General features: G+C 35.8%; 2 protein-coding genes across 11 annotated transcripts in view; both read left to right on the forward strand.

Moving 5' to 3' along the window:
- The window catches only part of LOC106170701 (tight junction protein ZO-1), a 40,056-nt gene extending 20,099 nt beyond the window's left edge, over window positions 1–19,957 (forward strand). For 8 of the 10 annotated variants that reach the window (XM_024074729.2, XM_087006630.1, XM_087006635.1 and 5 more), the window contains 30 exons: window positions 1,674–1,798; window positions 2,853–2,955; window positions 3,320–3,404; window positions 3,560–3,663; window positions 3,891–4,035; window positions 5,000–5,221; window positions 5,814–5,892; window positions 6,753–6,794; window positions 7,437–7,587; window positions 7,978–8,080; window positions 8,317–8,368; window positions 8,562–8,732; window positions 9,001–9,149; window positions 10,604–10,654; window positions 10,979–11,074; window positions 11,286–11,368; window positions 11,662–11,872; window positions 12,116–12,216; window positions 12,520–12,765; window positions 12,946–13,027; window positions 13,305–13,469; window positions 13,716–13,810; window positions 14,143–14,375; window positions 14,707–14,955; window positions 15,221–15,772; window positions 16,451–16,591; window positions 16,987–17,195; window positions 17,581–17,691; window positions 18,011–18,160; window positions 18,575–19,957. In XM_024074729.2, coding sequence (XP_023930497.1) covers window positions 1,674–1,798; window positions 2,853–2,955; window positions 3,320–3,404; window positions 3,560–3,663; window positions 3,891–4,035; window positions 5,000–5,221; window positions 5,814–5,892; window positions 6,753–6,794; window positions 7,437–7,587; window positions 7,978–8,080; window positions 8,317–8,368; window positions 8,562–8,732; window positions 9,001–9,149; window positions 10,604–10,654; window positions 10,979–11,074; window positions 11,286–11,368; window positions 11,662–11,872; window positions 12,116–12,216; window positions 12,520–12,765; window positions 12,946–13,027; window positions 13,305–13,469; window positions 13,716–13,810; window positions 14,143–14,375; window positions 14,707–14,955; window positions 15,221–15,772; window positions 16,451–16,591; window positions 16,987–17,195; window positions 17,581–17,691; window positions 18,011–18,160; window positions 18,575–18,678 — 4,410 coding nt within the window. In that variant the 3' untranslated portion in view covers window positions 18,679–19,957. The remainder of the gene's footprint in view (window positions 1–1,673; window positions 1,799–2,852; window positions 2,956–3,319; window positions 3,405–3,559; window positions 3,664–3,890; window positions 4,036–4,999; window positions 5,222–5,813; window positions 5,893–6,752; window positions 6,795–7,436; window positions 7,588–7,977; window positions 8,081–8,316; window positions 8,369–8,561; window positions 8,733–9,000; window positions 9,150–10,603; window positions 10,655–10,978; window positions 11,075–11,285; window positions 11,369–11,661; window positions 11,873–12,115; window positions 12,217–12,519; window positions 12,766–12,945; window positions 13,028–13,304; window positions 13,470–13,715; window positions 13,811–14,142; window positions 14,376–14,706; window positions 14,956–15,220; window positions 15,773–16,450; window positions 16,592–16,986; window positions 17,196–17,580; window positions 17,692–18,010; window positions 18,161–18,574) is intronic. The other 2 variants (XM_087006628.1, XM_087006627.1) reach the window with 2 other exon arrangements.
- Window positions 19,958–20,303: 346 nt separating this feature from the next.
- Window positions 20,304–26,164, forward strand: LOC106170705 (uncharacterized). Its single transcript, XM_013550675.3, has 10 exons — window positions 20,304–20,723; window positions 22,281–22,364; window positions 22,620–22,777; window positions 23,022–23,070; window positions 23,250–23,352; window positions 23,598–23,718; window positions 23,978–24,038; window positions 24,602–24,771; window positions 25,041–25,192; window positions 25,472–26,164. The coding sequence occupies exons 1-10, from the start codon at window positions 20,540–20,542 to the stop codon at window positions 25,617–25,619; spliced, it is 1,230 nt and encodes a 409-aa protein (XP_013406129.2). The 5' UTR covers window positions 20,304–20,539; the 3' UTR covers window positions 25,620–26,164.
- Window positions 26,165–27,279: the final 1,115 nt, after the last annotated feature.

The following is a 27,279-nucleotide window of genomic DNA, read 5'->3' on the forward strand; positions in this document are numbered from 1 at the left end:
AACATGACTCACACCAGTAAAGACTGTGCCTTGGAAATACGATTATTCTAGAATCGATATTCCATGCAAGTGAAGGAACTCCAGAGCAGGAAGCAATAATTGCTCCAGAAAGAGCTTTTTGATACATAATTTGTGTCTTAAGTTCTTTTCAATCAATATCTGCATAATCAAAGATGTCCTTTTTGTTTGAAGTTTATGAAATGAGTATCAGAACCAAAATTTCACTTGACATGATAAGTTCTTCACTGATATCTGATAGCCTTGGATCAATTTGAAACCTTTTCCCATCTGAGACATATGCTCGAAGCAAGTGCATCTTGTGAGTTGGAGACAAACAGTTTACATCTTTTACCTCCTTAGAAAATATAAAAACTGCTCTAGATTTTTTCTCTTCCATTTAACATTCCAGATGAATGTAAAAAAATATTGATGATTCATACACATATAGCAAGATATCAGAATTCTGTCATGAAGAGTTGTCTTTTTTTCCATGATTTAATCGGAATTATCTTTACGATTTATGCAGGGATTTATCAGAGAGATTTGGCTAGGGCATGCCACAAAATATTTAAATTTTTGTTTGAAGAAATAAATTCTTCCAATAAGATGAAAACGAACGTCCTTGCTATCGAGGTTGTTTTAGTGATTCAAATCTTTGGCATGCTGTTGTTATTCATAGTATTGGACATTAGGTAACTTAAACTGTAGAAATCAGATTTCATGGATCTGGGGGTTAATTTCTGAAGCATTAAAATCCTGTCATTGCTCATACAGAATACTAAGTTGATGCTGGCCAAATTGGATATGGCAGGCACTGAAAGTGAGAATGCATTAAACTTGAAGATTTGTGTGTCAACTTTCAGATTACAATCCATGGCATTTATGTCTCAAGTTTTTATGTTTGTCCATAAAGAATGTGTAAACAGAAATGTTCCCACAAGACGCCAAGTTTTATTTTCACATTGGTGAATTAAGTCTTGTAAATTCTCAAATATAGTAGGTTGGAAGTAGGTATTTACACCCTCACAGAAACTGCTGACAAATTGATTTGCAAAAAGTATGATGCTTCTCACTCTGCTTATATGTAATCGGCTCAGTGGAGATGCAGCAATTACTCATAGCCTATTTGATAATGCAGTGTAAATAATGGCATGTTTTTAACAAGAAATATGGATGTGAATCGAGATTATTTATTATGCATCTGCAAATTACAGGAAAGAGCCCTTGGTAATAGGTTTCAAACATTATATGAATTTATATTACATTGTTCTTCTTTATCTTGGGTATCATGTTGTCTCACTCAAGTGCATTGAATATTGTCATCTTTGTTATATATTGGAAAGTAATAGAATAACAATCAATGCATAAATAGTTAGATAATTATTAATATATTAATTGTTATTCTATTTCTTTCCAATACATAACATTCTTGTGGTTTGCTTATGCTATTTTTGGTCACTTGATAATACTTTTTGGCTTTTTCCAAGTAAGTTCGCAAATGGAGAAAAGCAGCAAAACTTTTTTTTAAGAAAAAAGGTGATTTAACTTTTCCATGTAATTAATGTTGAAAAATTCAAGAGATATTGAGGCACTTTGGCACATGATTGTTGTACATTTTATTTATTTATTTATTTATTTATTTATTTATTTATTTATTTATTTTTGATTCCCAGGTCCCTGGCTTTGGTTTTGGTATAGCAGTCAGTGGTGGCCGTGACAATCCACACTTTGCCAATGGCGACCCTGCCATAGCCATCTCAGATGTACTCAAAGCGGGACCAGCAGAGGGGAAACTACAGTAAGTCAACCGTTCAGATACACAGAGAGATAATATGGTCTTTGTTGTAGATGATGATACCTGAGATAGAGGAATGGGTATTTTGTGGAAAAGAAAATGATAGCTTTGCCATTTGAAGGTAGAATTAAGTAACACTAGATTGTCGACCAAAGCAGCAGGCTCACAGTAAGTACCAGCAATCAATCTGCCCCCCCCCCCCCCCCCCCCCCCCCCCCCGACACACACACATAAACATAAATGAGCGTACATGTACCATTTAGAAATTTGCTTGATGCTTTTAGTTCTATTTTAAGTATTTACTTCTTTAACTTTTGGTCAGTATTGTCTTTTGGTTAATTGAGCTAATTGAAGAAGAAAGGAAAAGAAAGATGCCTTAAGTTGGACAGATAAGTCAATTTGGAATCTATTTCACTCTTATATTCTTTATTACTTTATCGTCAATGTAATATTCAGGATCTGGATATTGTTGACTGATGATTTGACATTTCCTTGGGGAAATTGTGATAATTTTTTTCTCATATCTTATCCCCTCCTCAGAGATCACCTAAATAATATATCTGGTTGGGACTGGTGAAAAAGTTCAGCATATGGCGATACCAAATTAGATCTGTGTAAAAACACCAGGGTTAATTCAATTACCTTAATGATCAGTCTATCTTTTGATTAAGTTGCAGTAGAAAAAACAGTTAATATTGAGATGGGTGGTGGAATGTTTCTTTCTTAAATATCTTACGCCACCTGGGTATTTACTGAGAATACAGACTGTGTCTGAGGAATTTTTTGTTGTTTTTGTATTACCACCACAGTATGATATTCTGCTATTGGTGGTGGTCCAAGTAATTTTGTATTCCACTATAATACCTTGCCTGTATTAGAACAAAAAGAAAATTTCTGTTATGGATTGGTTAAAAAATATATCATGTATTTGGGAAAAAAAAGATGTAAAAATGCAAAATGGCCTTAAAAACTTAAAATTAACCAACATATTGGGTCGTTTTATTAGTATATGTGCAATTTTGTCAGTATAGAGTACATTCCATTTTCTCTTCACCAGGATCAATGATAGAGTGCTAAGTGTGAATGGATATAACCTTGACAATGTGGACCACTCTACAGCCATCCAAATTCTCAAAGACAGTGGGAACACTGTTAACATGGTAAGTATAATTGTTTTTGCAATAAAGCCAAATTAAATTGGCTAAAATTAAGAAAATTGAGATTTTGTTTTCATAACATAAACATTCAGTTACACAGGTTTCCATGAACGCCTTCAATTCTTATCGTTCTTGGGTTATCATTCTCTTGATTTCGGGAAGGATTTGCCTTAGAAGTAGGATTGTGATTGTTCAGATAGTCTTATGTGCATTTTAACTATCATGACTATATTACTGGTTCATAAAGGTCATAATTTACACCATTAGTTAGCTATTTCCTTTGGGCTCTCTGCCCCAGAAGATTGAGATTCTGGTTGATCTTGAGGTGATAATGCATTTGCTCATAGATGTATTGATTTATTTTCAGGAAATACGAAGGAAAGTTGTTATTCCTGGTCACGAAGAACCAGCTCATACAAAGGTGACACTTACAAAGAAAAATAAAAAGGATGGTAAGTTTCTGAAATTTCAGTGTACAGAAATAATGTTAGTATTCTCTTGTTCAGTTGATTTTTTTTTTACAAAAAAAATGCATAAAGAATGCTTACATACTTCCTAGGAATATGCATATGGGTTAAAGTAATTGATGAAACTATTCTCATTCCAGAATTTGGTCTGGTATTGGGCTGCAGACTGTATATAAAAGAAATAATTGGGAACAGTCTAGCAGCTCAGGATGGGGGCCTGAAAGAAGGAGACACAATTTTAAAGGTATTTTATCGCCACTGAAAATAATTATCGCAGGTATCAACAATTATATGTTTAAAGGTGTTTTGGCTGTTTAATATATATGGAGGATAAATTGAAAAAGAAAAAAATTAAGGTACTAAAAACCTGTTCATCAAAAATGTCTGCAAAGTGTGTTCCGTCAATATGGCATATTATTTTTACTGTCACACAAAATGATAACTTGGTTCATAAATGCTTGTTTGTTTTAGATTAACAACACTGCTTCGGACTTCTTATTGAATGAAGCCAAGAAACTATTAGAAAAATCCAAAGACAAACTGCATCTAGTGGTGGTAAAGAAGCCAACTGGTAACATAAACCACAAGCGTCAGAACAGCCAGCCCAGAGAAGGGGGTAGGTACAGGAAAATGATAAAACTGGGAATTATCGCAATAAAATTTGGAATAGGTGTCTTACGGTAGAGATGTTTTATAGTCTCAAAATACTTAATTTTGTAATGAGCCTAAATACTGATGCCCAAAGTAAATAGATGATGTTCTACACATCAAAGGTGTTCAAGGATGATAGATAGTAGTAAAAAAATTATAGATTCCACTCCAGTGTTTACATGATCTTTGGATGCCTGTTGTGACTGTCATGTTGACCAAACAATTTTTTTTATACTTATTTCTTTAAGCTTCTTTACTCTGCTTGTATTGGCATTTCCCCAACAGAATTAACAGTAAGGCAAATAATTCAACATCTGTATTCTCAGAGTGGAATGTATTTTCATTCTATATATGTAACTTGGAGGTTATTTTCACTATAGAAAAAGCTTGTTTAAGTCTGTGGGCTCTTATTATTCATGCCCCAGGCCATCTTCCATACAGTGTGTATTAAGCAAACATATTTCCCCCCAAGAGAATTGAGTCCATCTGCATTTGTATTTTGATGGGATTTTTATGGAGCATTAGCATGCACATAATTTGGTTTAGCCCATCAAGGCACTTGTAGTCTAAATGGCCCCTTTAATTGCATTTCTAAACTTTATATCATCATTATCCCCATTCCTTCAAACAAATTTATTAATTTTAAAAAAGGTTATGACTGTTTGTTTATTTATTTATTTATTTGTATATTTTTATTGATTGATTTAAATTCTTTATTTTTATTAATTGATTTAAATTCTATCATCACTGTAACTAAATCAGTATCTGTTATTTGAAAATGGAGAGTTTGTTCTATTGGTGATTAGATGGGTACCTGCTGGAATATTGGAATATTCCACCTAAAGGTGATCACCAGTTCAGACACTAGCGGCTAAGAGGTCACAGCATTTTATTTTATTTTATTTTCCTCCCTTATCTTATGTTTGTAGATTTCACACCTTCACGTTCACACACACCAGACTTCCAGAGAAAGCAGGATAATGTGAACATCAACAGAATGGACCCTGCAGACATGAAGCCCCCCAGGCCAGCCTTCACTCCAATCACATTTGCTGAGCTAGACAAACCTGCCACACCACTGCTAGGCAAGGGGGGACCACCAGGGTATGATGAACCCCCTCCTAGACCTCCACTGCCTAGTATGGATGCAGGTAGGTAGATTCTTAATTAGTATGACAAGTAAAAGAAAAAGCAAGTTCTTTTGCCCTTCATGTCTGTCGACAGTTTTTTGTTAATTGCTCATTACAAATTGGCAAAGAGAAAGGAAGTGGCAGAAAACAAATGACTGAAAACTAGGGAGCACTTTATGCAGCACATAGGGCATACACCACTATAACCTTTGTGGGCTATTTTGAGAAGAACAGTTGTGAAAATAACTTCACTGGGTGTTAGAGCTCAATCTGTGTCTACCTGCTGCGTTTCGTTCAAGAGCTTTGTAGTAACTGAATTACATGGTAAAAAGATAGCAATAATAACAACCCTGTAGGTGAGGCTAAACCATGTTGCCTTAAGACAATATTTTTCTGTTGACCCTGTAGAAGCTGCTACTTTCAAGTCTAAATTTGATAAAATGGGAGAATACCAACGAGTTTTTGGGGTTTTCAAGGTGCATTGTACATTAAGATGATAGTTTGACAATGTCCCCACCATGTAATCAGTTAACAATTAAAAAAAATAATGAATTTGCTGTTTGTGAATGATGTAATTTTAGATGTTTTGCATATGATATAATTCTGTCTCTAGATCCTCCTGCACGTCCACCAACGCCTGGTCAAGAACTTCATCCCAACGACCCATACAGTAAACCTCACAGGCCACAAGAGTAAGTTACATCTATATAACATTGAATAGGCTAGTGAAAAGAAACTATGCTTTACGATTTATTTTTGATGAGTTTTAACTTACTTGTGGCAATTGTTTTTATGGTGCTAATTAATTGGGAGAAATCGTGCACTGGTTATTGTTTCATTTTTTGGTTAGTAAGTAACAGTAATAGTGTTTGCTGAAATGTGCACAAGTAGTAACCTAATTAATAAAAGAAACTGCTTAGATATTAAGAAGCTACTAATCAAGTCATTGAAATAGTCATTAGATGATTGGTTAACAGGAATGAGCTGTTTGAATACAGGATGGAACATAGTAATTAAATTGCAAGTGCAAGTGAATGAAAAAAAGAAGCACTTGTGGACCTCGTGCTTTGGTTTGGGAAGCTTAATGCCTTGTTTCATAACAGTGTAACATGTGTTGTGTGTATGTGGTGATGATATTAGGTGACAGCGTGGCTGACAAGTTAGGGGGTCTTTGACTAGCAGTATTGTGCATAGATTTTAATGGGAGTTGCTTTAGGTGCTTTTGAACAAACTAGGGTGTAATTAACTGTAGCTGTTTATGTACATGAGCTTCAATATGATAATGGGAGTTGGAAAATGTGTACCACACTAACATCAACACTGTGTGTTGTTTGTCATATAAATGTTGGAATATGATGTAAAACCAGTTAACTTTAGTGGATCCACGTAATGCAGGGATTATACAGAAATTCATGAATGTTAAATGTTAAAAATACAACTAGCCCCCTTCAGTTTTTTGTATATGTTGAACTCTGGTAAATGCCACACACCCCTCTCCCCATCCTAGCTCAGTGTGTCTGTTGGTGCTTATGAGGTCTCTTTCTCCCAACAGGCTGTGGAGTCCACACATTCCTTACTCACTGTACCCATTCAGGTAAGTTTGTTGTCTAGTTGTATAACACAAGGTAGCAGGGAGGCAGACATCCAGGCAGGCAGACAGTTAGCTGACAGTGTGAACATTGTCAGATACTGATTTTACCCTCCCTGTTATTTGTTGTTTTTTCGTACATTTTTTCAGTTGGTGAATTTGGTGGTCCTGGTGTACACTTGCTTTTTGTTAGTTTATTTTATTTTTATTTATTGTTATCATACAAGGAAAATGATGCACATGCAGGTTAGATGGTTGCTGGAAGATGAGTTTTATTGAATGAATACAGTAGTTGGCTGTTTTTGATTTCATTAGAGATTAGCTCAGCTGTTTGGTTGTGGGTGTCAAATCAGCAGGAAGAGGACTTACTGTGCATGCATGGTTGATATGACTTCTGCTGGAGATGTTATACTGAGTCACTGTTTGCAGATCCACCATCCCAGCTGTCACTGTATGTTTTTTGTTCAAATAAGCAGTTGTTGTCTGTGTATTGTCAAGTCATGTTACAGTAGGCGACAGCTGTTACGACATGAGAACACTTGCAACCTAAACTCAGTATCCACTCACTTGCATTCCATGCCCTTTACCCAGTCTCTAAACAATGCTGAGTGTTCCATGCACCCACCCTCCACATTTCTGTTATTCCAGGGGAGTTCCCAGGCTGATTTCGTTCAGGAAAGAAGGCGGCGTAGGTATTCGTCTAGCTGGTGGAAATGTGACGGGGATCTTTGTGGCAGCTGTACAGCCCCGCAGCCCGGCAGAGATGCAGGGACTGCAGGAGGGAGACCAGATTCTCAAGGTCAGTTCAGGTCAAATGAAGGTCAAATAAGTGATATGCCAGGTATTTTGTTTTTCTGTTGTCGTTTGCATCTTCAGATTATCCTTTCATTTGTTGTGATTTAAAAGAAGAATAGAAAATATACACTCAGTATATGCATGAACAGTCCATATCTTATTACTGCTTAACTTTTGGTAAAAATTCTATTAAAGCATGACAGCAAAAAAAAAATAGTTTTTTTAGAAAAATTTTTTGCTTTATTATTTCTTAAAATTAGGCTGCACCTGAGAGCAGACAGAAGAGATTATATCTGCAGACAGAACTGTTTATTAAGATAAAAGCAGCAGCTGTAAATTTGATAATTCACTAGAAAAACAGTGCTGATTTATAGGATGCCATGTCTAATTTCAGGTGAATGACATAGATATGAGAAACATGACACGAGAAGAAGCTGTCCTTTTACTGCTTAGCCTCCATGACCAAGTCAACATAGTGGCACAGTATAGGAGAGAAGGTGAGAGAAAAACTTGGGCTAGAAAATTGGATGTTACGGTATATGTTTTATACTTAAGATTTATAATCTTATTAAGATGCAAGTTATTGGTATAGATACAGCCAGATAATGATCATCGTTTTTATGTTGACAGTATTTTTTGTTTGTTATCACTTACTTTTAGGGAAAAATATTTATGTGACTTTATGGCTTCTTTTTAAATATTTGTGTTGTTTTTTATTATTTTTTTTATTTAGATTATGACAGAATCCTCTCTGGCAAGGAAAATGGGGATTCTTTTTACATCAGGTAAAAAAAGACAGACTTTATAATAAAGTTTTCATAAAGAATAAATATGTATTGCTAAATCTTTTGCGTAATTACTTTCTTAGAACTCTTCATACTCTTAGACAATATTATGATATGTAAATCTTGCTTTGTGTTGTGAATTTCTATAGTAATATGAGAGAGAAATGTTTATTTTCCTAATTTTTCTGTTCAGGGTGCATTTCAACAACGACAGTGCTGATTCTGGTCAGATGAGTTTCCGCAATGGCGACGTCTTCCATGTTGTTGACACTCTACAAGGAGGTGTGGTGGGGGCCTGGGTGGCTGTCAGGATGGGAAGAAACAACCAGGAAACGCAGAAAGGAATTATTCCCAACAAAAACAGGTATGTAGATGTACATCAGTGGCTCAAGGACATTGGTTGTGACTCTTTAAAAGACATGTTTGTCAGGCATTTTATTGTATCATTCCTATTAGGAGGTGGAATTATGTCATCAAAATCATGACATCAGCTTCTAGGTCCTCAGAATAAATGTTCAAAAGATAATAGAATAGATTTCAAGAGGTTCTTCTTTCATTATAGTGAAGATGTGTTTTCTGAAAAGAAAAATGAAAACAATTTATATATGTATTTTTCATCCTTAATTTTACAGGGCAGACCAATTGGCCCTAGCATCTTCCCAAAATGACCCCAGCAACAAGGAGAACACTCCAGGCAAACGTAGAAGTAGCTTTTTCAGGCGTAAGGTTGAGAGGAGGTCTAAATCCTTAGGGAAAGATCACTGGGACGACGTTATCTTCTGTAAGTACTCAAACCCTTTAACTCTGCTATGCGAAGTAGGGCTAAATTAGGCAATAGAATGGCTGGCTGGCCAAGCATGTCAGGAATGTAGACACATTTTCTGGAAAAAAAATTGATATAACTAGTACTTAAAAATATAGTTAGATTGGCATGAGGTTAATTTCGGGATGATTGTGTATTTATATAGAAAATTAGATAGTACACATTTTCAGTTGATTTGTATTGGGAAAAGGGATTCTGTAAGTCGATCATGTTAGGTGATTGAAAAGAGCATGTCGAATACAGAATATAAAGAACTGGATTACTGAAAACTGACTTCTTTCTTTTCTAACTTTTATAGCAAGAGCTCATGGTAAGTGAATGTAGGTGACCCTAATGCTATGTAAGCTATGTAAGGGGTTTACTGATATTATTATCAAACTAATGACAGGTTCTGTTGGAATGCTGTGCACAGGGGCCCTTGAAATGATTTCATAGCTGAGATGGTTTCAGAAGCATGCATGTGTGCAGCTCAATTCTCAATTTTTTTTCTAGTTTTTTTAAATCAAATATTTATATCTTATTTGCCTGTTTTCTTCACATTTACATCTTGTTTATTGCAATAATTATATACCGAACATACCTGTTTGCTCTTTGTTCATTTGCATTTACACTTATGTTTTTAGCAGATTTTTGTTTTGAAGATGGAGAATTGAGAATGTTGGACAAATGCATGCAGTGCTGCTGTGCTCGATTCCACTCCTAAATTTATCCACTAATTCATGATTATCTCCTCCCATCATAATGAGGGCATCTACTGCGTTGCACAGTCTCTTTTAACATTTGATGCCAGAGAGTTCTGTGATAATTTCATGAAATATCAACATTTTTTTCCTTTATAATTCTGTCAGTGGATGGTGGCATAAAACGCATGGGGTGGATATTTGCCATTGTCCTATGCAAATAAACAACTTCTTATTCATTCATTCAATCAACAGTATCACTTCTGTAATCTCAGTAATTGTAACTCAAGTCTGTTTATATAATATTGACTCATAAACCTGTGCAAACAAAATATAACTGGACTGTTTAACTTTAAATATTTACTTAACTTGTGGAAGACACCTGCAGTGGAAAAATCAGTACTTCTTGGTTCTTGGGGGAAATTCAGCTACCTGGCTGTCTGGCATGAGAGCTTGGCTATAAGCATGCGTTTGAAAAGGGAAATTTTCATATGGTTATATATCATAGCTATCAAAGATGGCAAGCTTTCTAATAAAATCATAAGATTGCAATATCATTGGCATTTTTTTTTTTTTTTGTTATCCAGTTGATTCTTTTGTTTTTGATTCTTGATCGGTATGTTTATTTTTAAACAATTCATTGATTGCCCTTGTATCTTGTTCTTACTTTTCACGCAATAAGTGAAATAACTTGAATAGTTGAAAGATAACAATATTTTTTTGTCATTTTAGCTAATCCAGCTTCCAAGTTTTCTGCATATGAGAGGGTGGTTCTTAAAGATCGTAAGTTCAGAATATTTGTCAAATGAATCCATAACATTCTGAGATTAAATGTTTATTCTGAAATACAATATTAGCTCATTAAGTTGCAAAGCTATAGTTTCTTTTCATTTAACCACATTGAAAAGACTCATCCATCCTATCTTGTACTCTTTTAACTGCATATCTTTCTAAATCTGGGCAGCTGTTGTATTCGTCTGTCGTCACTCCATTACTAAGCCTGCTGTTTCCGTTTCCTTTCTTGGCTTCTTAATGTAATGTTGAAATAAAAACCTTTTTGAAATGAGTATATGTCATGCAATATTCCATATTCTTATCTTTGTGCAGCTGGTTTTGTGCGTCCAGTGGTCATATTTGGGCCATTAGCTGATGTTGCCAGAGACAGACTTTTAAGGGATAAGCCTGATAAATTTGAGTCACCACGTAAGTGAACATAACTCATAGCGAATGCTTTAAGTTTATAGACAAAACTTCTATCTCAAATAAAAATGCCATGATACCTTTAGTGAAATGAGATCAATTTGATTTGCTTCTGAAGTAAGAAACTGTGTAAACGAGACAGTTAATTTGAAAGTTTTTCCAGAAATATGTAAGATAGCAGGCAAAGAGTTCAAGTTTTGTTTTCATTTTGCAGAGAGTGATGGTCGCAAGGAAGACGACAAAGGCAGCAAGTCTGGTATCATTAAACTAGGTGCTATTAAAGAAATCATTGACAAGGTGAGTGTGTGTTTGTGTGTGTGGTAGCTGATTTGAGATATCAATTTTAGACACCAAAAGTTTTGTCACACATTATTTCCAATACTTGAACACATGATGAAATGAGTAAAATTGTTATATACAGCTATAACTTTGATTGATAATTGTTGTTTTCATCCCAAGTGCTGATCATCCCATGTCCATGCTGATCTGAAAAGTTCTCCTGTTTGAAAAAATAATATAATATATAAATTTAAGGCATTTGTGCATTTAGAAATGCTCACACATTCTTCAAATAAAATTTCTATTTTTAGGAAAAGCACTGTATCCTGGATGTGACACCCAATGCAGTGGACCGTCTCAACTATGCTCAGTACTATCCCATCGCCATCTTTCAACACGCAGACAGCAAACACTCTGTGAAGGACCTGAGGTCAAGATGGGCAAGGGGGTCCAGTAAAAGCCCCAGGAAACTGTATGAACAGGCTGTCAAATTGGAACAGAACTACAGTTATTTGTTCTCAGGTGAGTTTTAATGGTGGTTAATGTGTTTGCCTTGTATTTTTGTTGTTTTGCAACGAAAAAAAGTTTTTTAGATAAGTCTGTGTGCAATTCTGATATCAGTATGAATATTATTTCTTAAAAAAGGAGATAACTCAGTACATTTGGTAACATTCAAACTACCTATTGCCATTCAACTAATGAAACAAAGCTTTTCTATTTGAACTACTGTCATGCTTAACTCAAGTATATTGTTTATATTCACAGACACCATCTCTATCACTGGAGAGGGTGATACTTGGCTGAGAAAAGTTAAAGAAGCTATAGAAAAACAACAGGAACAGAAAATTTGGATGTCAGAAATGAGGGTTAGTGTTGAGAATTACATGTTTTTTATGAATATATTATGGCATAATTTAACAAACATACTGGAAACTGTTAAAATGTTATTCACGCGATTGTAGAACGTAATGTATAATTACTAGAAATTCTGCAAATAGATTTATTTTATGTACTGTTCACTTTCCAAATTGTATCCACATACATGGAACTAAGAGCCTTTTAAATTAGTCTGAAGTCATTCGCTTTGTATTTAGTAATTACAAATTACAACCATTGTTGCCCAAATTGAAAACGTGGTTTGTGGACTGTTCATTCTTCATATTCTGCAGCCTGAAGATGCAACTAGTGAAGACTTCCTCTTCCCAATGACCAATCGCCTGAGCTATGCCTCCTCCCCAGAGAGTGACCTTGACCTTAGCCGGCCAGTGAGCATGAGCGATGAGGAGGATGGCACTCCCCCCGCCAGGAAGAAATTGGTCCGTGCTTCCTCTGACCCAAGTATAGCAACGGGAGAGAATGTACCAGGCATTCCACCATATCATGCACCTCCCAGCTACACTAGGGACTACAGACAGGTTGTTACATTTTTAGATGATTTATCTACAAATAATACAGGGCTCACTGAGGTTTTTGAATGAAACGTATGACATGTCTGATATCATTGTTTTGTTTTGTTGAAGTTGAAATTTGTGGTGTTTGTTCAGAACTCCAAAATGTAGTATTTGAAAATGACATTTCTGTGACATGATTTCTAGGACCCAAGGGGAGGCTATGAGCCTAAATCCAGGTACTATGAAAATGCCAGAAGGGAACATGATCAGAATCATGCTCCTCAAGGTAAGCTTATGGATAGAGCTCATGATTTTAATTTGAATACTTTTGTTAAGTTGCATATGGTCTTGTCAGAAAAATATATTATCATGAAACTAAGGATGAGGGAGTAACTGCTCTAATTCAAAATATACTCAATGAAGCACAAGTTTGATGAAATTAATGGCCTATGTATTACTACTGATGGAATTTTCATTAAATGTTTCATGCATATTCTGTATTGATTTTTTGAGGAACCATTTATTAATTGGTCTTTATGAAATGCAAACCAATTGTATTTCAGAAAATGGTCCCTATGGCCAGAGGTCGGAGGATCAGTACTATCCATCCTATTATGCTGACAGTCTTCCCAGGGAGCGTCCGCCACACGCCAGGTCCAATATTGACCCCTATGCCACACTGACACCTAGTGAGAGGCTGAGGAGTTTAAGTCATGAGGATGAGAGAGGTACCATTGGAAGAAAGTCTTCATTTTATTGATGTTTAGAAAGTGGCTAGGGTCCATATTTCAAGTTTTGAAGTGTTATTTTCTAAATTCTGCCTGTCTATTGGGGTTAAGAAAGTGACTCGAGTCCATATCTCATCAGTTTTGAAGTGTTATCTTCTTAATTGCTTCTTCATACATTTTGTTCTTATCATGAGGTGACCAAGTTAAAGTCACATAGTTGAAGATATCTTCTTTTTGTATGTGTAGATGGCTCATATGATCGCAGTCCAGATGGTCCAAGAGGAGCAGCACTGGATAGGTTAAGACCAGCACCTTTACCCAAACCTGACCAAGATCAAAAGGTATGGTCATATGGTCGCTACTTTATTGCCAGTTACAGATACAGATTGAAGGGTTGATATGTTTTTCATTATCATTTCAAAGTTTTAATAACACGTCCTTGACTTTACAAAAAATTTTGAATAATGAAGCACATGCTCAAAATGAGTTCCTCTGCACATGCTTTTTAGACAATTTTTCATGTTAATGCTCTATATACACACACCATTGATTACTTTTGGCAGCATCTTTTGTTTTTAGGTAACGCAGGTAATATTGTTGTAAGTAACAAATGATTATTACTACTTGGAAAAATTTGCATATTCCTTTCACGACATACAAACTTCTCTTTCAGGATTCCAACAGCTCCACCTACAGCAGTGACTCCATATCTCGTTACACGTCTAATCCTGCCAACAAGCATGACGATTCGAAACTGAGAGAAAAGTTTGGCATCACACAGCCTGCAAGTCCCACTAGGAAGCCGGCCAGTAATGACCCCTACAGGTTCACAAGGAGCACTGCCAACCCATACAAAACTGCCACCATTGATAAGAGCAAGCTGTCTGGATTACAGTCCAAATACAAGTAATTATGAATATGCTTTTATTTCCATGACAAGTTTCATGAAATATTTTGTTGTCGATCAGTTTCTTTGATGCTTTTGGATATGTACTATTGATATAGAAAATACAAATAAAATTGAGATTATTATTATGAAGGTTTTGCACTATGTTTGATTTTCAAATTTAAGCTTCCATTTGCCTTCATTGATTTTCTCATAATGGTTTAAAAATTTTGAATTATTAATAATAATAGTAATAGTGAATTGTTTTTGTGAGGGTTTTTACTACTAACAAGACCAAGTCTCTCTAGATATCTTCAACCATTTGCAAACAATGTTTCTGTCCTTCTCCAGAGATGACCCATTCTCCAAGCTGAAAGGCAGCCCGGCAAAGCCAGTGTCCTCCCCCACTGTTCCTGACCGCCATCTCACTGACCAGTTAAAAGCCAAGTCCGAGTCCACAGTGTACCACAACCCTCCACCTAGCCAGCCCTACACCCCTCAGTACCCTGCCAAGCCCATGTATGACTACAATGGTAGGAGGGAGGGGCAGGAGCCTGATGAACAGAAGATGAGGAATTATGAGAATTCTAACAGACAAAAGTGAGTTGTTTGGCATGTGTTTATGTATGAAGAAAATTTTGATTGAAGCATAACAAATATAGTGCTAATATTTTACAAAAATTAATTTCCATCATCTGAAGTAGATTATTATTATATTAAGGGTAAATTTATTTACTTTTTTTCTTACCTTATATTTTAAGTAACTAGTGGTCACTCTGTCACTATATCACTAATGTTGTGAATAGTTTACATCCATGCAGTAAAGAATACTTTGTAACACAATGCATGTTTATACTTCTTTAAGTTTTATGAGCCCAGACAGACACAGGTACCCAGGTTACAGTCCCGACAGGAGCAAGAGATCAAGCTATGACCAACCCACACCACCTAGAGATTCCAATTATGAGCGAGCCTACGATCACAGACCAAACGGACAACGGTCATCCAGAGACTTTGGTGATGGCAGCCATCAAGGTCACCCAGGTGGGATGTCCCCCCACAAAGATTCCTATGACAGGAGTAGGACTGAGCCACCGTATGGCAGTGTGAGGCAGTCTTCCTATTCTTCCCAGCCCAGGAGCCCATATGGTCCATCATACCAGCAGCACCAGCCCCCTCCCCCTGTGCACAGTGCTGGGTACGATGGAAGGCAGCGGGGCAGCTATAGCAGAGACTCCTATGACTCTTACCAGAATGGAGGAAATCCAAGCTATGGTGCTCCTAGGTCTTATTCTAATCAAACCTACATGGAGCAGAGGGAGGTAGAAAGGATCAGGTCTCATCCAGATCAGATGTCTCATAATTCTCAAGACTCCTACTTGGCCAGGGACTCTGGATATCCTAGTGATAGATCCAGGTAAGTTCAAAGGTCACAGTTAGTCAGTAATTTAGTTGTTAGTTTAACAGCCTCATTACTGAAGTGATTGTGCATCTGCTTGCCTTATTAGTGTTGACTAGAAAATTGGTTTTGTGCACTGAGCTCACTCTAACCTACTCTGTTGAGAATCCATAAAATACAAGTTGACTGAATTAGGTTTTAAAGAAAAAGTTACATTAGGGTTGAAGTAGTCTTCTTGTTTTTATGATAGATGAAAAAATAAAAAATAAAGTTAGAGTGAACTCAAATTTGTTTAGATTTTTTCATCTGGGACTGTATCAATGTAAAAGTACAATGCATTACTTGCAGCAAACTTTTAAGTTAATTGCAACAGAGAAAAGAACATTTGCATTTTATTTTGGCTGCTGAATGCAATCTGTCATTGTTCCAGTCCTTAGATTATCACTTAAATGTATTTTCTTTATCTGGGCTCATACTAGCATAACTTTGATTTTGACCTAAATACTAAAATATCTTTTAGAAATTACTAGTATATTGGCAGAAAAAAAAAAAGAAGCTTTCCATAAGCCAAAACTTTGTAAGTTAATAGTTAAAAACTTAAAAGCTGGAATGAGCCCATTCTCTCTCTCTTGGTACATGGCACCTCTTTCTGCATGTTAGTTGTAGCACTAGTCCTGCATGCTTTTGATGTTTCAGATCTGACAGCGTTTTTGCCCCCGACAACTCACAATCCCCTTCCTCCTCGTCAGCTCCGCGTGGCGATACTTTTGAATCTTACAAGAAATTTGTGACCCCAGGTTTTTATGGGAGCAAGAAAGAAACTTCTCCGGGGGACAGGTAAACAATGATTGTGGGAATGACTGACTTAAGCATGTGTGGCAGCAGCAGTTGTTTTTTTTTAAAATTGCACAAGTTATTAACAATAGATGGTAGTGAATATAAAAGTACATGTAATGTAATGCATGTTTCATGAAATGCTTTTGATGTAAATGCATAAGTAAATTATCGTGCAAATGGTGAAATGCATGTTATATAAAATGAAATATGTCACTAACTTGATGGCATTCTTGCTTTTGTGCTTGATATTTGTAGAAGCTCAGATCTGAAGTCATAACAATTAGTATCAGTGGCTTTGGCTTGTTGTTGTGCCAGCTTCTAGTATAGATGTTTGTATCAAGTCTGAACCAATAATTCACTATATTACATGGATACAATATATATATATCATCCAGGGATGACCCACGTAAAGTGGACTCTCATGGAAGCCGGGGCAGTGCGTTTGAATCCTACAGAAAACCTGTCCAGTTTGGCATGCCCCACATGGACCAGAACCATGAACGCCAGGGGTCGGGGGAATCGGAACCTGGGAATCACACTGTGGTAGCCACAGCCAGAGGCAGCTTTGACCACAATGGTGGGGTGCTGGAATCTAAAGAAACTGGTCAGTTGAGAATATTGAATATGACTGTTGTTGTGAATATGTTTGCCTAATTTTCTGTCAGCTGATAAGCTGTATTTTACTTTACCTATTTCAGGAACAGTATAAAGTTACTTTCATGTTGTAAAATTTGATGTTTTATTTGATTATGTATCCTCATGAACATCTTCAGTAAAATATCTTCTTAACAAAAAGTTCTTTCCTTACCTTAATTTTTAGGCACCCCTAAGAGAAAAAAAAAACTTAAAATATAAATGGCACCATTGGAGAAAGTGATTGTTTGACTCATTCATAGTTACATGCCAAATTAATATGCTAAAGCAAGTCAAGAAAAGATATCAAGTCACAGGCAGTACAAGATTATGAAATGGTTGCTCTGTAATTTCAGGTGTCAGTATCATCATTCCCAAAGGAGCCATAGAAGAAGGCGTAAAACAAGAAATCTACTTCAAGGTCTGTCAAGACAACAGCATCTTGCCACCTCTGGACAAAGAAAAGGGTAAAAAGAAATTTAGATATGCTATGGTTGCACATATATGTCAATGGCAAGAAGTTTACGATGAATTTTCTCAAGTAAACTTACAGCAAGTATAAAATTTCACCCTGACAAAATTGAAAGATGTATTTAAAGTACTTGAGAATAGGGTTTTAAAAATACATTTTAACTTTTAGAGACTTTGTTTCAGAAAAGGACATCTAACTAGCTGTGGTTTTCCAGTTGATTATCAAAATACTCCATAGTGCTTTTAGACTTAGACATGTAGTGAAGATGGAAAGATGTACTTTGTAGTTAAGGAGTGTCTTGGTTTGTGTTCTAGGCGAGACCCTGCTAAGCCCCCTGGTCATGTGCGGTCCCCATGGCCTGAAGTTCCAGCAGCCAGTAGAACTGAGACTACCTCATTGTGCCTCTGTCAACCCAGACAGCTGGTCTTTTTCACTCAAATCTACTGACTCTCCTCAAGGGAAAAGTGAGTAGAATTTAATTTTTGATTGGTTTTTAATGTAGTGAGAATGATATGCGCATCAAAATGAAATGTAAGAAAGATGTTATGATGATTTTTTTTAAAGAGTACAACCAAACCTTTTACATTTTATTGTGTAATAATTGCATATCAAAACTGGAGAATTGGTGTAAAGTGATTAGTGAATTGATTACCACAATTAATGAAAACTGAATTAAATAATTTCACCATATCAGCGCAATCATCAAGATTATAGATTTTTCACATTACCCTACCTTACCTAGCTCTGTTGTTCGTAGTCATTCTACAATTTTATGCTAAAATGCTGCTGATCACACAGTCATCCTTTAACATTAGATGCGTGTTTGTGATTATAAGATTTCCAAAGGTTAGAAATAATGAATCATCCCTCTCTTCCAGCTCATCCCAGTAATTGGCAGAACTTGAGTCTTGCAGGATTAGATGGAATTTCTCAAGGACGTGTTGGCAAGAACAGTGTTTCAGTGCTAGTTGATCACTTCTAAGAAATAACTTTAACTTTCACAAAAAATAAAAATGTGTACAAAAAAAAAAGAAAATGATTCTGTAGATTCTTCGGACAGTTGATGACATATATATAGGTATATATATAAAGTATATCAAAATATTTATGAAAAAGAACAATGTAGCATTTGTAAAAACAACTCTTATTTTCATATCATGATGACAAGTATGTACTTGTGAAATATTCTTTATAAAATGATCAAGTTTGCCCGAATGACATAGGACATCAGCCTTTTTCTTTAAAAGTTATTTTGTAATGACTTGGTTAGTGAACTCATTGAACACATTTCATATCTCAGATGCAATATTTCTTGACCAGTCGAATAGATTCCAAAAGATAGTTGTAGTTGCCACAAGAGATTATGACTTAACTAAAAAGTTGTATATTTTTAAGTAAAAACAACCTGGAATATTACTGTAGCACTTCTTTTACACCTAATTTTGTATCAAACACTATCATTATGATATTTTACATGACATGCATTTACTTTGTTTTTGTCAAAACAAAACTTGTAAATAGAAGTTTTCTTTTTTAAAAAAATAAAAACATTGACAAGTGTTGTACCCAGCTTTCATGCTCAATGGGGATAGGGCTGTACTTGTCACTTAACTTTGCCAATATGTATGTGCACATATAAAACTGTCTCCCCGGGTGCTTATTATGCTGTATAGGGTTAATGTAGGCAGCTGTCTTGAAAACTATTTGTATAGATTGGAGATATTTGAACAAATCAGTAGAAGATTGTACATACGTAGACCCACTTTTTTTTACTGCTGTAAAAAACATATCACTCACTTTGCTGAGTATTAACGGAATTTAATCAGACATGTTGGGCTGCTGTAAACGTCTTTTTCTCCACAAAGCATGCCTTGTGAATTTCACAACTACGACAATTTTGTTGGGCTGCTGATGATTAACCGATTTCTCCTGTGAATAAGCAAAGAGGGTTTGATATAGTGATATTTAAGTAGCATATGTTTTGGTGATCACATATCAAGTATGATAATTATATTATCAGGTGACCTTTACAAACGGAGATGCATTCCTCTGCATTGTGTCAAGCATTCACTATTATGTCTTACTTCTGTGCTGGCTTTAATGTTTGTGACCTATAACCACTGTGACTGCAGTATAACTGCTGTTAAATCTAGACCCATCAGAAAAAAACATGTTTTGTAATAAAAAGAATTATTATTATTATATTATTATTATTGTATTATACTGTACTTATTAAATAAATATTTTTACATCACCGGAAATTATGAGTGTTTTTGGTTTAATTATTAAATTTTAAAATGGATACTCTGTTTGAAGAATATCTGATCTGAGGCCCATATCTAGGAAAATATTTTTTTAAAAATTCAAATGACACGAAATAAATTAGGCGTGGTTTATTTATTGTTGATGTTAACGTACAAATGCCAATGTTGCATTGACGAAAAAATCAAATACCAGTGTCAGCTATTAAAACGTTCTTACAAATTAGATTACTTTGCACAACAGAAATCGATAAGTAAATGAGATAAAGGTGTTCTTTGACCTTTGTAACATGCAGATCGTGACGATAAGATAAATTGTGTCAAATATATGTACAAGTGGGTACTCAGATACGGTAATAGCCAGAACTGGACACGTTCAGCGGGCAATGTCTACAAAAATAGAGGGACTATGGTGCTGCCCCTAGTGGTTGCGATTTTTCTGATTGGTGTATTTAAGCCTGGTGAATAGCTTATGTTGTTCAGTGTTTATTTAAGCGACACTGGATCAAAATATCTCTGCACCATTCGCCTAGAAACTCATGTAGGAACCTGTGAGGAACTTCAGTTATTGAATACTAAAGGATGGCCGAGAGATCTTTAAGCACTGCATCTGACACTCAGCTAACGTTTGATGGTGAACCTGAAGAACGGCTGAAAAAAGAGCCCCAGCAGGGGGTGATCGGAGGGGTGCTAGACACTATTTGGCGTTTGGGCGCTTGTGCCATAGCAGGGATACTATTTGGTATATTCATGGAAAAAGGAAGAGGTGAGGATGTCTTGAAAATGAGAAAAACGCAGTAGATCAAATTGATATGGTGTTTTAATTTGTTTGGCAATCTGCCATGGGCCGAAGTCAGGTGAAAGATTTTTTTTACTCAGTCAATCTTCATATTTTTATTAGAAAACCCCAAGAAGGAGTGCATTATTATATGCCTTGAATAGTGCGATCAGTTAAAAATTATTTGAATCTTGTCACCGTTATTTAATACAGAAATAGAGACGATAAATTGGAAAGTAGATCATTTACGTTGAGTTTACTTGCGGAGCATGCGTACAGGTAACTTGCTATCACGATTTTGTCCGACTTCTACGCCGAAGTTCCTTTTATACAGAACAAGAAAATCCTTTTAATTCACCTGACACAACACCTTGACTTGAAATATCACCTTCAGTATCAATAGTCAATCGCCATATAATATTTTAAAGCAAATATGTACATATAACGATATTGTTATTTAAATGAATAAGTTCACCTGCTCGGAACATGTGATTTGTAAAGAGTTCATGTCAGTGTTTATCAAGCAAGCAGTGCAAACGTGATGGCATGTTCGCACGGTCTACGTTAGCTTCTGACCATTACGGTTGCCTTCCTTACACTGCTGTTGAAATGACGGAGTTCTTGAATATAATATCAAGGCCTAGTGAACGTCCCATTTAAAAAACTTAACTTTTTATTATGTCCCGTTTTTTTTTAAATCATCACTAAAATATAACAATTTTTAAAAATATTTTTTTGTTCGAAAAATACCCACCATGTAAAGAATGGTTGTCCCCGTTTTATTTTCGTTGAGTTCCTTTTGTAAGCAAACCCTGCGTATTTTTACGATTTTAAAAGAAGCACTTTGTAAAGCTTCATTATGTTGATCTTTTTTCGAAGATAGTTTCGTTGATTGTCAAGCTCCACCGTATTGAGTGTGCAAATCTTTTTGAAATGTGAGAAACAGTATACGGGTACCATTCACTTTACAAAATCTACCCAAACGCGTAGGTTACTGGCCCACATCTGATAGGAGAGCATACCTGTGTGAACCCGTTCACATTTACAGAAGTAAAAAATGCCTAATGTGTATTTGATGTATATAGGTTATTATTCTTTTCCCTCGACGCGAAGAGACACGTTTGAATACTGAATTAATGTTACATTACGCATAATGGTAAAGCCCTTCCCTGTCTGCTCGTTGTGATGGAAGTCAGGTTTTATGCGATTATTTGCATTATGTTGAGTAATGTGCAAGACTAAGTTTGATCATTCCATTGTTACGCTAATATCAGGTGCGCAGGAAACAAATTTCAAGTGCACATATGACTGATATGCTTGAAAAAAGTGACTATGGATAGAGATTTGTTTCCTGACGATTTATTTCAGATTAAGTTTCAACTACATTCAGTCAAACAGTAATGCCTTTTTGACGCCACAACGATTTTTTTCTGCACTTTTAAAGTTAAAACTGCAACAGCTCTAATAGCCCCAAGGGTTGTTCCAGATATCTCCAAATATACAGTCCAGGTCAATTCTTTCAGTCGACTTCTGATTTGTTTTCAGTGTTTGAACCGAAACACATTCGATACCAAATGGTGTTCACGAATTTCATAATGCTGAAGATGTTTCTCTCAGCAGTTGCGACAGGTAAGAACGTTAACAATATAGTCGTTGGGCATCAGTGTGTGTGTGTGTGTGTGTGGGGGGGGGGGGGGGTATTTAAAATCTTTACCGAACCAATATTTGCGATATTGATTAACAAACGTGAGAATCTTGATAACTTACTTTTAAACGAATGTCATCGGGTTTGGCAAATCTCTCTATACAACCGTATTGTTGTTCAGTCTATTTCAAGACAAATAAAAAGTAAAGAATAAAAGATATTGCATTTTACGTTTTTAGGGCAAATTTGCTTGGGAATATTTTACCTCATTCCGCAGTTAAAAGAAAGATTCCACAAAACCATGACAGCTTATACTGACGTGTTTGCTACTAAGGGAGTTTTGACCAGCATTCTGGGAGCTTTCACCCTCGGTGTGGGTATGACTCTGTCTGGGGCGGTAAGCACAGCCTTTAAGTTTAAAATACATTTTAAAGTTGTTTGAACCTAGTACTTTTACTCACTTCAGGAAGGGCAGGTGAATCTGCTTGAGTGAAATCAGCATTTTGAGAAAACGACATGAAGTTTTAGACCTTATCTGTAAACAATAGAAAATATCTGTATGCTTTGATAAACGAATGCTTGAAGTCCACTGAAGGGGGATCGGTATATATATGTTATAAGGCGTACTTTTGTCTCTCCAGTGCCCAGGAATGGTCTTGGTCCAAGTCGGCTCATGGACTCCAAATTCTAGTAAGTCCGTTTATCTTCCAAAAACCATACTATTTAAATATCCTAAACTCCCACTTTCAACTTCTGCTGTCCGAATTTTTTTCAAATTTTATTAAGAAAATATTCTCTGCACTTATTATTTTTCTTTTATGCATATGTTGAGTTTTTCTTTATTTTGTATCTAAAACGTGTTATTTCAGTTTTTTCACTTATTGGCGCTCTTACCGGAACTCTACTGTACGGCTTGTTCGCTCCGTGGATTATTCGTTTCTCTCGGCCGAAAAAACCTTTTCAAAAACCAACGTAAGGCTATCATGTTGCATTTAAACTTAAAACTTAATAACACTGTAAAAATGGATCAAGATGATTCACAATCCCCACTTGAAGTATGTTTTCTGTCCTCGGAATGTTTCAGTATTCAATCAAGTACGCAGTGTTCAATAGTAATTTATTGATTTATAATATTTTAATTTAAAGTCATTAATTTTGATATTCCTTATATTTTTTTATTTTGATTGGATTCTAACGAAGTTAGGCTATGTTTGCAGTGTTCATGAAAGATTCAACATTCCATTTGCCGCACTTGCCATCCCAATGGCGGTAGCTTTGGGAGTAGTGGTGTTCGTCATCGAATGGTTCAGACCGTGGAACTCCCTTCTTGAATTAAGTGTGAGTCTTTAACTATGAAATATCACCACTTTCTCATGTTGATTTGTCAGATAGATCCCTCCTCTATTGAGATACAGCTATATTATTGTGGAATAAGTTGACTAAAGCAGCAAATATTTTGTAATGCGTTAAATTCCTTAGGAAATAAATTATTGACATTTGGGCGTGCATATACCTACTTTTGCGTCATCAGTTCTTGGCATGATATAAAATGAAATTGCCTTCTTCTTGAATTCATTTGTTTCTTTCATATTTACAGATTCCGAATAATCCTGATGCTGATATAGTTACAGTAAGAGCATGGCCGCCATATATTTCAGGTAAATGAGCAGTGTCTTTAACATGAGTATATTGCGTTAGATGCTACTCTTGAAATATTGCGGTAGAGGTCATTAAGATTTAATTGCGGTAGATTGGGAATATTTTTGGATGCATCACCGAGGAAGATTAAGTGTTGTAATAAAAATAACGAATATCTGCCACTCCGTTACAATTTTTGTCCGATGACAAAGAAGAAGATTTTACTATTTTAATCTTAAAAGCAAAGGTACTTCACGTTAACTCTATTGACATAAATTGGTAGCAATGAAAGTGGCAAAAAGTTCTACAAATTCTGAGAAAACATTGCCTTATGGCATGATATTCGTTGCAAAATTCAATGTTGTAATATTAATGTTAGATGGAACACATTTATGTAAGATGTTACATAATTATATACGATTATTAGCATACCCAATGGCATTCTTAAATTGTTAAACTTTTGCCTCTTTTATACTCTTAATATGTAAAGAAACATTATCAAAATCCGAATGTATTTTTGATGTATTTTAAGAATCATCCTTTGTCTCTAAGAGAAAACCTGAAAATTTTCCCTTACCTACAGGTGCGCTGATAGGACTTTTACAGATCGTCATCGTGCTGGTCGTCGATGACACATTAGGTGGTAGTAGTGCTTACGTCACAGTGGTGTCGCAGTGGGTGGTCAGTGAAAAACTGCAGGAGAAATTCCCATATTTAGCCAGAGCAAGGACTGGGATTGGGAACTGGTGGCAGGTATGCAGGTTGATTGCCTGGTCCTAAAATCTGTGTCACAATATCCGAAACCAAAAATATTCAATAAAGGACTTTTAAATATAAATTTTGGATAAGGCCCTTAATCGTTGTACTTGTTTAGTCATCCTATATTGATAGGATGTTTTAAGTAGCAATGTAAAATCAATGTAAGAGAGCTATTTTCTAATGTTAAAATATTTATTGAGAATTTATTCCATTACTTTCGTTAACTGAACGCTTAATCTCATTTCACCACGTTTCATTATAAGGTGGTATATGTGTTTGGTGCAATCCTTGGTGGCGCTCTGTCCGCTCTATCCTCCAGTTCATACGGCTCGACCCAGGGAGTGAGCGTGGTCACAGCGTTCTTTGGGGGATTTCTTATGTTGATAGGAGCACGTTTTGCCGCTGGCTGCACCAGGTGGGACGACGTGCTTTTAAACTCAGTGTATTCTTTTTTAGTTCAAACATCACCAAATCAAATAACAAGAGGAGTCCTATTTTTATTTCCGTTCTTACTTCTTAGGTATTCCTTGCAACTAGATTTCTTGTATTATTCCATAAAGAAATTACCTATTAAGCACATGCCATTTTTTATTAGCATGCTCTATGTCTTTTCAGTACTTGATGCGTGCGCACTTATTTTACTATTTTACTGTTGACTTTTTATTTACTATTGTGCTCTCCACAATTATTCCAGTGGCCATGGTCTCTCCGGAATGTCATTGTTGGCATGGCTATCTTTCCTAGCTGTCCCGTCTATGTTTGCCGGAGGTATTGTCACAGCTTTCAGCATGCAGGCTACTGGAGCACTATATGAGTTTGTCAACTGCACAGCCTGTGCATAGATAGGATATTTGAGGGGAGCGGAAAAAACAGATTGAAAGAAATACATACAGTAGACAAGCTGCGTGAGTCTTCCACCCACTTGTCAATTCTTCAACCTTCGTCATTGCCAAAATATATTTAAAATAAAAAAAAACTTTACTAACAAAGGTTAACAAACAAATAACTGAATTAATTTGTTGGCTAATTTATTACTTGACTGACTGTGGTATATAGAATTCATTTAGCTTATTTTTTTAATGAAAAAGATATCGGGGTACGAATATGCTCTGTCAGTGTACACTTGGTCACTGCACACTCTCTACCTCATATATTTTCATAAGTTAGGCGCGATTTTCATAACCTTTCACATACCCTTTTTTATGTTGTTTATTTTGCAATGAAAACTAGTTTTTGTAATTGTGAATCTAAATATATGCACAGTATTCATATTCTAATTCAATAATATATACATGGTGATTCGCCAACAAAATACAATAAAATATTTTGTTAAATGGGTGCTGTGGTCTTCTTTCTCGAGGGCATACTAAACGCGAACAAATAACCGCGGGATTTAGAAAACCAGATGATTCTCACAAAAGATTCAAACGCCTGAAATGATGTACTTTCAAAGTAAACAATACTGGAAAATTACCCAGAGATAATTGTTTAATCAATGAATTTCTGCGATGTGTGAATAGCCGACGTGCTCGACAGCGCACGTGTAGGCTGACTCCATTAATTTGTTCCTGCGAAGTTTTCAGCAACTCCTATCTAAGTAGGCCTACATGTTTCAACAGAGAGTAATAAAAACATTTTAATCACAAAAATAAGCAAAGCAAAAAATTGAAGTATTTGTAATGAAAAATGATATAAAGACATCTTTTGCAGAGCGTTTACGGAAGCATGCATTTAAGATGTTCAGAATATTTTCATAGAAAGTATTTGCGTTTATCATTGCGCTAATTGTGTCACTGGAGCCAACTGAACATGGAATCTACAGCATATTCTTTAGATCCTCCGACAAAATTACGTCATTCAAGTTTCATCAAAAGACGCGTACGCCACAGTCTCAACGAATGTCTCGACAATAATGATGCCAAACGTATTACCCTACAGCTGTCTTTCTTCTGAGAATGCTACATGCACGTGAATATTGACCTGTCTCCCTTATTACATAGATCTCTGTTAATTGCCTAGTGTATTTAATGTTGATCTCGAATTAATTCTGATATCATGGCATTTTTTCATTTGAAGAAAATAATTTTTGTAATCACGTTTTACATATGCTTTGTTGTCTTCGAAAAGAATATTGTTTTATAGTAAGGGTTTAACGGTAAGATAATTAAATGAGCACAAAGTGCTTTCTTATTCTTTAGATTTCAATAACGAATTAAACTTTTGCTGATTAGAAAATGGACAGGGGTGATGGCAATTTCTGTTATTTATAATTGTAAAATGATCGTTTCTTTTACCGGCAAACCGCACTGCGTGATCAAAGAAACAACCGAGTATACGGCGCCGCCGCTGGTCAATGCCACAACAAAAAGAAAGCTTGTACTTGTATTAATGACCATCGTAGGATCTTTTGTTTCACTAGCTAAGCTACATTAAGGCATTGACGAATGAGTCAGTTGGGTCATGAAGCCCTGGGGAATGTGCATTATGGGAAATATGGGTTGT

The sequence above is a fragment of the Lingula anatina genome, chromosome 2 (assembly GCF_051362555.1).
Source record: "Lingula anatina isolate TDL-2025a chromosome 2, LinAna3.0, whole genome shotgun sequence".
NCBI lineage: Eukaryota > Metazoa > Brachiopoda > Lingulata > Lingulida > Lingulidae > Lingula > Lingula anatina.

Bases quoted from the DNA above. Each gene is read 5' to 3' on its own strand.
- LOC106170705 (XM_013550675.3), top strand. From the start codon at position 20,540: ATGGCCGAGAGATCTTTAAGCACTGCATCTGACACTCAGCTAACGTTT. The intron at 22,778-23,021 runs GTAAGCACAGCC...TTGTCTCTCCAG, and splicing joins GTATGACTCTGTCTGGGGCG to TGCCCAGGAATGGTCTTGGT. The intron at 24,772-25,040 runs GTATGCAGGTTG...TTTCATTATAAG, and splicing joins GGATTGGGAACTGGTGGCAG to GTGGTATATGTGTTTGGTGC.